This window comes from Typha latifolia, chromosome 1, assembly GCF_019914945.1.
Source record: "Typha latifolia isolate L0001 chromosome 1, TyphaL0001v2, whole genome shotgun sequence".
NCBI classification, from domain to species: Eukaryota; Viridiplantae; Streptophyta; class Magnoliopsida; order Poales; family Typhaceae; genus Typha; species Typha latifolia.
The window spans coordinates 2,725,738-2,740,470 of NC_133086.1; the positions used below are offsets into that span (position 1 = coordinate 2,725,738).

The 14,733-nt window shown below is 40.7% G+C and overlaps 3 protein-coding genes across 3 annotated transcripts; all 3 read left to right on the plus strand.

Annotated features, from left to right (window-relative positions):
- The first annotated feature begins 3,664 nt into the window (after window positions 1-3,664).
- LOC140781420 (uncharacterized) lies at window positions 3,665-4,809 on the plus strand. Its single transcript, XM_073127376.1, has 3 exons — window positions 3,665-4,152; window positions 4,261-4,376; window positions 4,466-4,809. The coding sequence occupies exons 1-3, from the start codon at window positions 3,855-3,857 to the stop codon at window positions 4,595-4,597; spliced, it is 546 nt and encodes a 181-aa protein (XP_072983477.1). The 5' UTR covers window positions 3,665-3,854; the 3' UTR covers window positions 4,598-4,809.
- A 3,341-nt stretch (window positions 4,810-8,150) lies between these two features.
- LOC140795478 (protein CYSTEINE-RICH TRANSMEMBRANE MODULE 13-like) lies at window positions 8,151-9,643 on the plus strand. The gene is made up of 3 exons (XM_073148047.1): window positions 8,151-8,498; window positions 8,630-8,804; window positions 9,324-9,643. Exons 1-3 carry the CDS (start codon window positions 8,447-8,449, stop codon window positions 9,367-9,369), a joined length of 273 nt encoding a protein of 90 aa, XP_073004148.1. The 5' UTR covers window positions 8,151-8,446; the 3' UTR covers window positions 9,370-9,643.
- A 1,196-nt stretch (window positions 9,644-10,839) lies between these two features.
- Window positions 10,840-12,912, plus strand: LOC140799928 (uncharacterized). The gene has a single exon (XM_073154486.1). It carries the CDS (start codon window positions 11,811-11,813, stop codon window positions 12,750-12,752), a length of 942 nt encoding a protein of 313 aa, XP_073010587.1. The 5' UTR covers window positions 10,840-11,810; the 3' UTR covers window positions 12,753-12,912.
- Window positions 12,913-14,733: the final 1,821 nt, after the last annotated feature.

Sequence of the window (14,733 nt, forward strand, 5' to 3'; positions counted from 1 at the left end):
GGAGCCATTTCGTTTGGCTTTTAATCTTCGTCTTCCCAAGGGGTAAGATGGGGATTTTGTGGCCCTCAAATCTTTTGCTTCCTTATTCCCAGTAGTGCAACGCACCCCCGAGGTGGACGTGCTTTAAATAAGAGCCAATCGTACTGCGACTCGTGGATCAAAAAGAGTCGTTTCAGGCGGGGCCCACTTCTCGCCTCTGCTAGCGGCCGGCCGCGTCCGCTTGGTGATGCGTCTGTGTGTATCTTCGTGCTGCACGAAGCGCTTATATACATACCATTGTGCTCCCAGCTGTTCGATATCGTTACGCGATCTTTCTCTGGATATACGCCCTGGGAAGGCGGGGGTTATTACAGGAGTGCCTTGCCTTGCCTTGCAAATATAGCGTAGGAATAACTCCGATCTGATCTTTGATCCTTCGTTCTCAAAGATCGGACGGTTCCTAATTCCCGAGTCGCCATTTAGATCACGAGGATGGTACGACTGGCCGCGCGATTCTGGCCGGGAAAGTCGCCGTTCGTCGTGCTTGCAAAATCTCCCGCCATCCAAGCACGTGACGGGACAGGAGGGCGCGTGCCGTTCCGTTCAAAAAGCCCCCGTCATTTTCTGTGCGCAATTACGAAGCTGCCCCTCTTAAGTCCAATCACATCAAACGCCGTAGTTCTGAGTTGGACTCCACGGCGTTGTAATCATTAGAGTCGTGGTCCAGCGGATTCTTTGCATTTATAGCGACGAGAAGAGAGAGATGTAGATTGAGCATAGTCCGCTTACTATTTTTAGAGCGTACACTTCTCTTGGACATTATTACGAGAGAAGATTAGCACAAAGTCAAAGGTGTCTCGTGTTTTGTTTCTCCCCCAAATTGTTCCTGTAAAAAATAAAATTAAAAAGAGAAAAGAGATATTACCCAACACCCATAGTTTATGGTCCTATCATAGTTTGCAAACACTCGCTCGCTTCTCTATTTGTAATTTTATAATTTTAAAATTTAAGTTAGAGTAAGTCAATGTATTGTACGCCACCAAAGAAGCATGATTGATTTTATTCATAACATTGACCAGCATACAGGAATCTCATTCAACCTAAATGTTTTAGATGTCTTCAGTTCGTAGACAAAGAAGGATCTCACATGTTGCCACCGCATCAGCAAACTGTCAAATTGAAGATGCCACATCTAACTCCTGCTAGGAAAGAAGCTTAATTAGCTTGTTAGTCTGTCTCTCTCGTTCCGACTCATTAAAAGAGCCACCTAGGGGTAAAATGGCTCCTACTGACTATATTAAAATAAGTCAACAAAATCAACATCCAAACTTAAATACAATTGAAATTGCCCGAGATATTTTGGAAACCAACCAAGTGGACAACCCTATGATTCATTCACCACCAACCAGAGTGCATCATATATAGGAGACAAAGTTCTCAATTTTCCAACTCACGAGACAAGCGTCCAAGGTCCAATAGTACTTCTTTTCACCAAGACACAATAACCCTATTGTGTAGAAATGCTCATCTTTGCCTGCCTCTGATACCTCTAAAAAGAAAAGGGTAGCTAGCTTTTACGTCCCTTTCAGAGAACCAAATGCCAAAGAGAGACTCCCAAGTGCAAGAGAAGAAGAAGAGAGAGAGAGAGATATGAGAGGTCAAGGTAACAGTGCATCATCGGCAATAATTAGAACCTTCCCATTTGTATAGAGGAGATGGGCATAGAAGTAGTAGTAGACTTGACAAGAAAGCCAGAGCCCAGGCTGTATGAGAGTGAAGTGGGTCCTTATATTTCAGATGGAGCATGTGAGGCCTGGCAAGTAGTAGTTAAAGGGCTTTGGGGGTTTATAGGAAAGAGCCCAAGGATGAGACAAAACGTTATTAACAAACCTCTGTGCCCTTCTACCCCCACCTCTTCGGACCTCCTCACCCTCTACTGCTGAGCATTGGGAGACCCTCTGTCTATTATATCATTACAACCAGACATGCCCACCACCACCCTTCCTCGTCTCTGCTCCGGCGTACGCTTTAATCTCGACGTGGCTTTTTTTTTCTTTCTTTTGACACTCATTAATAATGTTTACAAATTGTAGTGATTTGATAGGATTTCACAGTGGTTAAGACACCAGATAACTCGATAGAAGATCTATGAGTTCAAGCTATTCTCAGAACTTTTACGCTGATACCATGAGAATTCAGTATCTTCTCTAAGGCTATAATGTAGATTGTTTGTAGTCTTCTACTAATTTCTTGCAAGAGTCATGAACTTGGGACTGGGGTCTGGGTACAAGATGGTACAGGGACAGTTGGCTGTGCTGTTTGGAGCTGCCCTCCAAGGTACAATGACCATAGAATGATTTGGGGATCATCATCAACCATCAAGACTCACAGTTCTTCTGATACAAAACACACGTACTGTATCCACTATCATCAGATCACCTCAACCACAGTAGCAATTCAAGAAATTGGTCACAGACAAGAGTGGTTGGCACTCAGCATTAGACTCCCCCACCTCCCCCATCACTCTCGTGAACCCCATTCAATTATCTCACTCTCCGAGATCTGCTACTCCATGCATCGAATTCATTGGCACCACCGCCCAACCCAATTATTATTATACTAGCTATACTTCATCCATATATAGATAAATGGATGATGAGTAACATGGAATCACTTGATGCAGTAAAATAGTATCTGGCTTCCCTGTAGATTGAATAAGAGAGACAGAATCGATCCAACTATTCAAACCTCTGAACAGTTATCTGCAGCCATTCAGAATCCAATCATGTGACACTTGTTAGAGTAACTGCTGCAATTCATAGTGGAGTAAAAAATTAAGAAAAAAAAGTGGAGGTTTTAACTTATCTACTATATATTCTCGATTAATTTTTGTCCTTCCTGCTGTAGTCTCCTCCCAATCATTTACCAAACTACTATAATTTAAAAAAAAAAAAACTACTATAATTGTTATTACGTAAGTGCCACATTTTCAAAAAAAATGAAAATGATTCAATAAATTGCTTTGAGGCAATAATTTATATAATAATATATCTTAGGCAAAATTTTTATTGTAATAGAGCAATTTACATTAATAAAAATTTACGTGACTGTAAATTATATTAAATAGTTTTCCGGCTATAGTAGAATAGTAATAAATTTTGGGAAGTGAAGTAGATTGGTCAAAAACTCAAAAGAAAGTCTGTTGAATAAAATGTTCTTTAGTACTATAGAAACAAAAGGAACGCTACCCCTGCCTTCAAGTCTTAATGGGCCTTTCTTTTTTTAATCCTATTGTGGGCTTTATAGGCCTTTCTTTATTTACCTTATTGTGGGCTTTATGGGCCTTATTTTTATATGGACCGATTAATCCACGAACCACGTTGGGTCTCAATGCGGCCCAAGGCAGCTAGTCTACAAACCATCCATATATTCGAATAAGACTCCCACTTTTTCACGAACCCAGGTGATGGATTAAGGAATTGGGTTAAAACCAATCAAAACAGGCAAGTAAATAAGTTCCCGTATAAAGAGGAAGTAGTAGGATTAGTCAGGCCTTAATGCGCAGACTGGGCCATTTTGGGTCAGCCCATTTTAGCTCCATTGGCCCTTATTTTGTATCCCGAAATGGGTCCCTTGAAAGTGACTTTTCTGTATAGCGCACCTTGAAAGTGACTTTTGGTGAGCCATCCATCATGTAATCGAAATGTAGTACCAAACTACTAAAAATAAAAATAAAAATAAAAATTAAAACAATATTCCTTCGAACTCCATTATAAGACCACTCCACAAATCCTATTTCCTCTCCTTCTGAGATCTCTTTCTCTCTGTCGCAGTTCCCTCACCAATCATCTGAGCCATCCATTTAATTTACAGAGATGGGGAATTGCCAAGCGGCGGAGGCAGCAACGGTGGTGATCCAACACCCCGGAGGCAAGATCGAGAGGGTATACTGGTCACTAAGCGCCCGCCACGTCATGGCCGCCAACCCCGGCCACTACGTCGCTGTTATCATCACCGCCCCCTCCTCCTCCGGCAACAACAACAACAACAACAACAACAACAACAACAGAAGCAATGCTCCTACTAGCAACGCCCCGGTGAAGCATCTTAAGCTTCTCCGCCCGGACGACACCCTCCTCATCGGCCACGTCTATCGCCTCGTCAGCTTCGAAGGTCCGTTTAGCTTCTCTCTTCTCTTCCCTTTTTTCATATCTTATTCTCTTGCGTTTTGCTAAAATTAAAAATATATATATATATATTGTACGGCTGAGATTTCATCAGAGGTGCTGAAAGAGTTCGCATCAAAGAAGCACGTTAAGGTGAACCGTTTGGTCGTCAAGCAGCACAAGGAGAGCGAGAGAGATCGGATTCTCCAAGCAGAGAGGTCTCGTGGGACGGTATAAAAAACTATAAAACTATGAACCGTACTTGTAATTTACTTCCTTCTTTAGGGGCTATATTGATTAATAGCGTCATTAATTAATAGGGTGAAGCAATGGAAGAGCGTGAGAAAGAAGTGGGGAGCAACGCCAACAACCAGTGCAGCAGAGCACCGCCACGCCCAGGTCAGTGGAAGCCAGCCTTGCAGAGCATTGCCGAAGGCGGCATTGGGAGTTAATATAAAGCCCCAACCCAAAAAGAGACTCAACATCTACTTCGACATGTAGAGGGGTTTAATTTCTTTTTCCAGATGTGTTAGCATGTTTTTATTATAGCGCAAATAGATGTGTATAAAGGAGGAGGAGGGGGTGAAAAAAAGAAAGGGTTCGAACTTTGTGACATGTTGGTGACTGCAGCACGGCAATTAAAAGTGATGGATTTGGAGGCTCATTGTCGTTTACTGGGTGGGAATTATTAGTCGGGGGGAATGAGGAGCGTACGATTAGGTCCACATGGGGGAATCTCCTGGCCTTGGAGATAAAGGAGTCGGGATTGCGTTGGAGGATGTGGAAAAAGTAATTGAAAAAAAAAGTATCAAGACGATGGATGACTCGTGTGAGTGATGGCTTGATTTGATGATGACTCGTAACGTGCTTTTGGAGGGCTACTGCCACTTCTTTGTTTTTTTTTTTCTTCAACTTTTTAGTGGTCAATGGCTAGGCTTGGCTGACGTGGATATATACATAGGCAACTAGGCCTCGCATTATTACAATTAGGAAAGGCGACCATTTGATGGTATCGTTCTTGGGCCTACCATTGCTCAATTTGGGCCCAAATGATAGGCCCACAGTTGACTTACTATTGGAAATTGGGTCCGGTTCGTGTCAAAGCACCACAAGAACTTCATCAATTTATTAAATTGGTTGGGATATTAAATACAAATATATTCTATTTATTCAACAGGTTATACAGATCATAAAGATGTGTTTTTCGATTTATATTAATTATTTGGATTATAAAATGAGTTATAAATACGAATTAGGCCGGCTGAGGTAACGCACAACAACAGTTATCATTTAATAATTGGTTTAGACAAGTTAAATCAGTTTATGATTTGAACCTAGTTATAGTAAAATTCAAAGAGTCAGCCAAAAAATGTTACCGGGGGTTGGGGCATATTTCATCTTTATTTATGGTGACTAGGGATGTAATTAGATTTAAATTATTTGATACTGAATCCGTTATTAATCGGACTAATTCAAAGATGGATTTTAATTTTTTGATCTATATAATAAATGGGTAGGATTCAGAATGTTCGATCTAACTGGATTTGAATCGGATTGGGAGTGAATATTCGTTGGAGCTCAGATAGATATATAGGATGTGTGTGCGTTTTATGTCAGTAGGCAATTGATATGCAACCTAATACTTAAATTATGTAAATAGAAGCCTTGGATTATTCTAGTTCTTATGTTAGCTTGTGTCATTTTAGGTGAGATGATTAATGTATTGTGCTCTAATTTTTGCTATTTAACTATTATAATTGAGTGCCAAATTTGTGAATCCTTGCTTTCGAACGAGATTATTATATATTTTTATATTTCATAGTACAGTGGTTATTCGTGAATTATATAAATTTGATTAAACTTTATTTTGATTTGAGTCCGACATGATCCAGTAATATATGGATTGGGGAGATGGATATTGCAATTATCTATCCATTTAAAATTTGATTCAAGTTTAAATCCGACAAAATTAAATAGATATAAATCCAATATTTATTCATATTTAACCGAATTCAATTTTGTTACAACCCAAACGATGATTTGCCATGAACTCTAATTCTATTGTTAATTGTTGGATTCAGTTATGTTACAAAAAATGTGCTTGTTATTTTGTTCCAAGATGTCGTATTTCCCCCCTCACATTCAAGGGTCTGAGTTCTTGAATTGTACGAATTTACAGCTTATACAATTGTGGAAGAATAATCCATAAATATTCATACATTTTTGAAAAAGATGAAAACTAGAGCGATCGGATCGATGACATCATGATACGTTGTTGGTATTCATATTTGTTCAGATTCAGACTCTATTTGCGATAATACTGTAATTTAATCTAAGAGAGTGATTGAAGCTGATTATAATTCTTAATTTGTTTCTTATTCTAGTTACTTAAAGAATTTTTAAGACTTATATCTTAGGAAAAATGTATGGAATGATGAATTGAGTAAGGCTAGTCTTTTGATCTTCTCGTTATCTCTCTCATCTCGGACTCCTCTCTCCACACCCCTCTCAACCCTAGTCATCCATTTCTATCGCACAACTTTCTTCCTTGCTTTAAGTAGGTCTATCAAGCTTGGGTGCACACCGCTAGTCCAGATTCAAGGTAACTTGGTCTCTTGCCCCTTGTTTCACACCCCTCCTAGAACCTAGTCTCCCTTGTGGTTCTTCTCTTTTATTATCTCACCTCTTCTTTTCTTCCTCGTTTTTTTTTTCCCTTTCTCTTGTCTCCTTTTGCTCTCCTTTTCCATTCTTCTCTCCTTAATCCAACTTCATCGATGGACTTGAACTTCTTCCCATCGTCTACTCGGCTCAATACGCCAAGGACTCTAACCTACGTCACCCCGTTCTTGTTCCACTCATCTGGCCATTTTGAAGTGTTGAGGGCTTTGAGCCACACGCAACCCTAACAGTAGAGTTTCCTCAGCTGATCAAATACGAAAAGTAGTAGTTGGTTGGGTCAAAAGACAATCTCCAATAATAATATCCCATTATTAGGAGCTTCTCGAATGTTTGAATTGCTTTTAATTTGATTCGTTGAATTCCCCGGATCATATTTTGCGTGGATGATTCCTTCATGTCATGCCTCCTAATAAGACAACTAAACTTAGCCACCGAAACAAACCAAGCACCTTCCCTAGTTCAATCCCTAATTATATTCATTCATTAATATGTAAACATTGAATGGTGCATAACTCTCACCTACCTTCAATAATGTTGTCCAGTTATTATTTTTCTTCGCATGTTCCTTTTTAGGTACTACTACTATACGAGTATTACTCTCTTAAATCCAGAGAATCTTTTTTTTTTTTTTTTTTTTTTTGTGTGGAAAAATATTACAAATAAAGATGTTTTTTTTGCAGCTGCCCATGTGATTGTAGCTCCTTTAGCTTTTATTTTAAATACTATTTCCTTTTTCCCTCCAACTGATAATAATTACGTGACTGTATGCATGTGGACTTCCCAGAAAACATGTGCCATGTTGTCATAACAAAAGATGCATCATATCTACATGAAGCATACTATCACACACTTTTAATTTTCCAACGCCAAGAGGCTAAGCCAAGTTAACACTTTGTAACCATAAGTAGTGAATAAACTTGGGAAGTATTTGATGAAAGTGAGTAATTATTATAATTAATAAGAGTGTAATTTTAGAAGAGTAAAGAACTAAATTTTTACTTTTATAGTTTCTTTTTTCTTCTCTTTCTACTTTAGTACAACCTTAAAGAAAGAAAGAAAATAATATCCATTAGCAGTAAAAAAAAATGTTAGTGGTTGGTAACCTGCTTCTATCACCAGATGACTAATAAGTGGTGCCCACATGGATGGTGAAGAGAAAGATGCAAATAAAGTTGGCCCATCCATTAAGGTGCAGATAGTTCCCCAGTTGCCCTCAACAAAGCAAATGATGCACGAGAAAACTTTAAAGTTAAAAATAGATATATATATATATATATATATATATCCCATTTACTAATAGGAAATACTACATGTAAGTATTACATTGACTAGCATATAATTATATGATATATAGTTGAACGTTTAATTTCCGAAGAATAAGATGAAGTCCTATTCCTTCCTTAGCCCAGAAGTATTACATGCCTTGATGCATACTCTTATTTTATTCCACCCCACTACGAGTCTACGATACCATACCAAGCCATGTATACGGTATTCACGCGTTTTCCGCTACCAAGAATAGTTTATTCCTCTCCAATAATAAGACTTCATATCCTCCCCCAACCACCACTATTCTAATTCTATTCCTCGTCGCCTGGAGATCTCTTGCCGAGGAGGACACCATGAGCTACTACAACCAGCAGCAGCCCCCCGTCGGCGTCCCGCCGCCCCAAGGTAGTGGATCTTATTGTTATTTGTTCTATTCTAGGGGTTGTGTTTTTTTTTTTTGGTGGGGGGCGGGGGGTAGGGGGTGGATTCTAGGGTTCGTTGTAATAGCCTCAAGTTGTTTGTTCTTGGATGGATAGGTTATCCATCGGAGGGATACGGGAAGGACGCTTATCCGCCTCCCGGTTATCCACCCCAGGGATATGCGCAGGGATATCCGCCACCGCAGGCCTACCCGCCGCAGGGGTACCCTCCGCCGTACGCCCAGCAGCCGCCGCGGCAGCAGAGCTCCGGGCCTTCCTTCATGGAGGGATGGTATGATCTCTCTCTCTCTCTCTCTCTCTCTCCCCCAAATCGATCGCGCGAGATCGGAGGTTGGAGATGTCCTCCACGGCGACCTGGCGGACGCCAGCTCATGATGGCGGAACACCGTCTCGCTCCTCGATGTCCCTAAGGTGCCTCTCTCGACCCGATCTCCGGCGGCGCACGATAGCGGGTCCCGGTGCCGTGTGCCGTGGGCAGTGTCGTTCGGATTGGCCCGTGGTAGTGCTTTCTATGCTATCGTGCGCGCGGGTCGACCAACTTGGCACCTTCTGAGGCGGTTGATGCGACGTGTTTGCCAGTCTTTGGAAAATGCTCCTGTAGTTCCCAAAATGCCCCTATCTTTAGCGCGATATTACGTTCTCGTCTCGTTAATTAATTAAATTTTTTTTAGAAATATCGTTAATTAATTATTGTTAAGATTAACTTATCTTGACCATCGTCCAAAGTATAATTAGTCGCACCACCGTCGAAGTCTCACTCATTTGTTTTCTTTCTATTATTTTAATTCAGCCTGGCCGCCCTTTGCTGCTGTTGCCTATTGGATGCCTGCTTTTAAGTTCGAGCTCATAATGCATGGAGTCGAGAGGAGGATGAAGGTGATAGCATGATACCAAGTTGGGTTTCTTCATACGAGATGATAAATATAAAAAATGTAGCCGAATTTCCTTCCAAAGATTTCTTTTTAATTAGATTTCTCTAGTTTGATGTTGCCATTATCTCGGTAGTTAAGAGAAAGCCATATGGTTTGTATTTCGTAATTGCTTGTGATTGGGGACGCATGGATGTTGAGCTGTTTACGATAAATAAACAAGTTGGTTTGTGGTTATAAATTAATATCCATTATTCTGGTTTGTCTAGGATAGTGCAGTAGTTGTTGGCTATTATTAAAATAAAATTCCCATGTAGAAGTATTTGTTTGACAATTGTTGGCATTCATCTGACCAAAATTTAGTCATTGTGACTATATAAGTTTGCAGCCACATGATGCAGAGGTCATTCTAAATCCTACATAGAATTTCGTAGTTATTCTTTTGCAGCGAAATTTATTCAATTGTTGAAAAGTATTTGTGACTTTTTATTATTCTGAGATGCCCAAAGACAAAGGGGTGTAATCTTGCCTTTTCTTCATTCGCAAAAGTGACAAGGTTTACTGATTAATTTGCTGTCAAGAATCTTGCTTTAGCCTTGTTCCTTATCCTTTCGTTTAGGAAATTGGTTGCTACCCAAAGGTAGATCCAAAAGGGCTACAGCACAGAACTGCAGCTTTGATGCTAGTTTTCGCAGCAGTTGGGTTGTCACCGTATAATATATTGAAGTGCTTAGATGGACAAAAGTTGTTTAGGTAAGCTGGGAATTTATGTATGTCTTTTTCTTAGTTGTCGACATGGTTCATACTTGATAGGAGCATGCACTAGGGGAAGTACTTATTGCTTGGCTTTAAAGAGCATGTTGTCTTCGCATAGTTTTCTAATGAGTTGTTGGGAATGAAGTAGCCAAGTAAAATAGCATTGACATAACTGTTAAACAATTTATATCCAACACAAAATCTTGAGATAAAAAATGTCTGAATAGTGTTTTTCAGTTTTACATATCGTGGATACTTATTTTTTTTCCCTTCTCTTTCCTGATGACGTGATTAAATTTCTAATTAGTAAACTGAGTTGATAAATTTAGATTTTATGCCATTTTTATGTAGATCAACAATCTATCTTTTGTAGTGCTTTGACTCAGTTTAACTATTTTATATCTCTCGCCCTCCTAGCAGCACCAATTGTTAAATAATCATCTAACTCTTAACTACTCTTTCCTTCTCTGAAATAAAAGATAAGACGGTTTGTTCGAGCTCTTAAAATTAATGGACTATAACATTTAAGAAGTTTTGAATAATTGAAAATTAAGATGCCATTAAAATAAATTTGAGTTTTATATAAAAGATAATAATAGTTCATACAGTCCAAGTGTACCCTAATAAGTTTTCATTTAACACCATACATACGCATACAATATATATACCTGTTAGTATCTCTAATAGGCCTAAACCTCAACTATATCAACTTTTTCCCTATGTAATTTAGCACATAACTCCAAAGAACAGACATGACGTGGGAACGACAGATAGCCTATTTGACAAAAGGCAGGAGGTAATTTGCAAATATTCGTAAGACAGGTGGCTTGCCCTAACGGCCTCGGTGACGACATGCGAATAGAACTCCAAAGGGCAATAACAAAAGGGAAGTGACACGAACTCGAGAGGGGTTTAAAATGCATTAGCTGTATCACAAATCACACTGCACTTCCCTACTCGCTTCCCGACACCCATCGCTTGGCAACAAAGAATCGCCACCCGCCAACGAGATCTCCATGCCCTCCTCTTCCTCCACACACCACTCGTTCACATCGCCACATCTCACATAACATTCATTTCTTTCTCAAAAAGAAAAAGGGGGAAGGAAAAAAAAAAACATTAATCCCCTTCATTTCTCTCTCTTACGATAAGGCATGCATGTGTAGGCCCGCATGTCACTCCCAACCGCCACCTGTCCAATTCTTATTAGCTCTTCCCACATAAAGCCCCGGATTCGCAAGTTAGATGTCATGCACTCCCTGAACCAGTAACCGCACTCCTCCTCCACGCCACCATCATAACCAGAACCAAAGGGAAAAAAGGAAAAAGTGAAAAAAAGAAAAAAAAACCCAAGAGCCTCCTATTCTCCTATCCCGTCATAACCTCTCAGCCTACGTGTCTTCCCCCACTAAACTACCTCTCCACGTACCCAACCTTGCTCCCACGTGTCAGTGCCTCTCCCACTTCGTCTCCTCATCTTGCCTTGCTCCCATTGGTTTCTATCCATGTTTAAAACCCCACCCAGTTCCCTTCCCTTCCCTTTCACCACCACAGCAAAAGACTCCTTTTTTTTTTATATAGTCCTCTCATAGTCCTCTCTCCTCTCACTATCATAGGAGGGAAGGGAAGCTATATTGGCTTTAGGGCAAGCCATGTTTCATCAATCTGTGGACGTGGCCAAGACCCATGAGATCATGGCCAGGTTCCGGCCCATCGCTCCCAAGCCGGCCCTGCCCATGACTCCTGTCCCCGACGGCCCAGTCAACAAGCCATGCGGCATGGCGCTCCACTTGCGGAGCCGCCCGTGCCGGGCACGCAAGCGTGGCCGGCCAAGCTTGGCCACCATGCCGTTGGCTAAGCGGCAGAAGTCTTTCTTGCCATTTATTGCTTCCACCTCCACCGACGCCGTCGCCACCGTGGCCACCGCCCATCCAGGCCTCTTGACCCGTGGCTTGCCTCCCTTGGGCTCCAATTTAGGACCAATCCAGGAGAAGCCCACAACAGGTGGGTGCTCCAAGGACTTACTGACCCTCTCGCTCCTCCCCGCCGCCGAGGAAAGAGATATCCCCGTCGAGAAGAACCTCCTTCAGAAGCTGCAGGAGCCCAAAATCATCGTGCCTCAGCCCCTTCGGCCCGTCGGCTCAAGCATTAGCGTCGGCAGCATCGCCACTAACACCGGCTCCGCACCTCTGATGCTAGTCTCCAAGAGGCCGGAGGAGGTCGAGGAGGAGATTGAGTCCGACACCCTCCCCGCAGTTGTCTCCGACTCCCGAAACCGCGTCCGGATGGCCAATTCCGCCTACAAGGAGATGGTGGGGCAGCCCGAATGCATGTGGCTCGACTACATGGTTGGCACGAAGGCGGCGACGAGGAGAATTGGCGGCGAGGTGATGCTGGACGTGCCGGAGTCGTCGGTTCCGGCATCTTCCAATGGGTTCTCATGCAAGGTGAAGATAGAGTGGGCATGCAACGGGAGGAGGGCCATCATCACTGCACCATGCCAAGTGAGTAGACTCTACTGTGAAGCCAAGGACTACCTCTTCACCTGGAGGTTTCACACCAATGAGGCTTCTGTCACCTACTGCAAAGCATGAAACAACTCTTCTCCTTCTTCTTCCTCCTCTTCCTCCTGTACTTGCACCTTTTGTGTTCTCCCCTACCCCCTGGTGTAGATAATATGAGCAAGATGTAGTGTTAGAAATGATATTAGTATATAGTATACTAAAAAAATCAGTTCAATTATATTTTGTCAAACACAAGACTGGCTGATTGCATGCACGCTCGCATACAAAGATGGAAAAGTCTCAATAAAAAGAAAAAAAATGAGGTTCATTTCGTGACATGGCATTTCCTCGCAATCCAGAGTACGAACTGACGGGAATGGTTTAAGTTTCCCGTCTTCACATGGGGTTCATTGCTTGAAATTGTCTGCATAAGCCTTTGACCTCTAGTGCTAGAAAATCTTCAGTATAGAAGTGAGAGGAATATGTAAATTGCAGTGAAATCCACTCAAGTAAGAATGAAACTATTACAACTCAACTGCACATATAAATGTTAGAAATATAAAATATAAAATCCACCGGTTTCAAATTGTAATCATTTAAGAGTAGTTGTGAATTAGAAGAGCAGAAGTATTGAATTCAAATCCACTTAATTATATATATATATATATATATCCGTTTAAATTAAGTATCAAAATGAGGGGTGTTAGAAGAAGTTTACCTCATATGTCAAAGAAAGTGTTAAAGAGTATATAATATACGAACGTATTAAAATATAAAATATAAAAATTATTATTGTCTAACAATTTAAAATTCAAAATAATTAATAAATTAATAATAAATAAATATTATCTTGACGAAATTGAACTATGGCATTACTTAAATTCACAGTGTGCTTGCGGAAATACTGAGAAATGATAATCTACATTTTCTGGTTCTTTTACAATTCAGAGGTGAATAAGAATGAATTATCTCTAAGATTAAACCATAAAATAAAAGGTAATGTGAAAATGTATCGATGATTTCTTATCACTTTTCAGTTGGCCTAAGCATTAAACCAATCATCTACCAGGTAATTTAAAAGAGAGTACAAGCTGGGGGGAAGTGCATTAATAAATACCTGGTAGAAAAGCTAACACACCTTGGACTTGAGTTCGATTAATGTGGAACGCATGAAGAAACCATCCAAATCAGTAAACAATCTTTTTGTCTTCATCCATCTGCTACCAGCCAAATATATGTCCCCGATAAGATAAGATAAAGATTGTAGATAAGTTCGAGGTAAGAATTGGACTCAATTGTCTTAATAAAGTGAGAAGATATCTCTCAGTGCTATAGTTTTCCTCCCCTGTCGCACTCCTGGACCAATAACAGCGTTAAATAAAGTCCTATTGCTTGACTAAACAGCAAGTCCAACTTCACCGGCATGAACTGCAGGAGATAGGCTTTATACGTCCGAAGTCAGGCTGGATCGTTCTTCAAAGGCCTCCTAACAGCTTTAAAGTCCTATTGCTTGACTAAATAGCAAGTCCAAGTTCACCGGCATGAACTGCAGGAGATAGGCTTTATATGTCCGAAGTCAGGCTGGATCGTTCTTCAAAGGCTTCATAACAAAGAATGATTTCATAAAAATCATCATCAGACACATTTCCTAATTATTTGTGAATCAGATTCAATTATCTTATAAAGTGGAAAGATACATCTCAGTGCTATGGTCTTCCTCCCTTATTGCACTCCTTGATCAATAATAGCGTTAAAGTCCTATTACATATTACCTGACTGAATAGTAAGTCCAAGTTCACCGACATGACTGCAGGAGATAGGCTTTATACGGCCAAAGTCAGGTTGATTCGTTCTTCAAAGACGATTTTAAAATCAATGACCATGTTGGTCCAAAAGCAGTGTCCATCATGCAGTTTAGACTCATATTAATGCAAAGGCTACTGTCCTAAATCCTAAAGACCTTCAACCCAAAGTCAAATGGTATTGTTCCTCAAGATCCGCTAAACTATATAACTAGCAGTTGCATATAATTAATTCGAAATCCTTTACCAGGACAATTGCGGCAGAGATA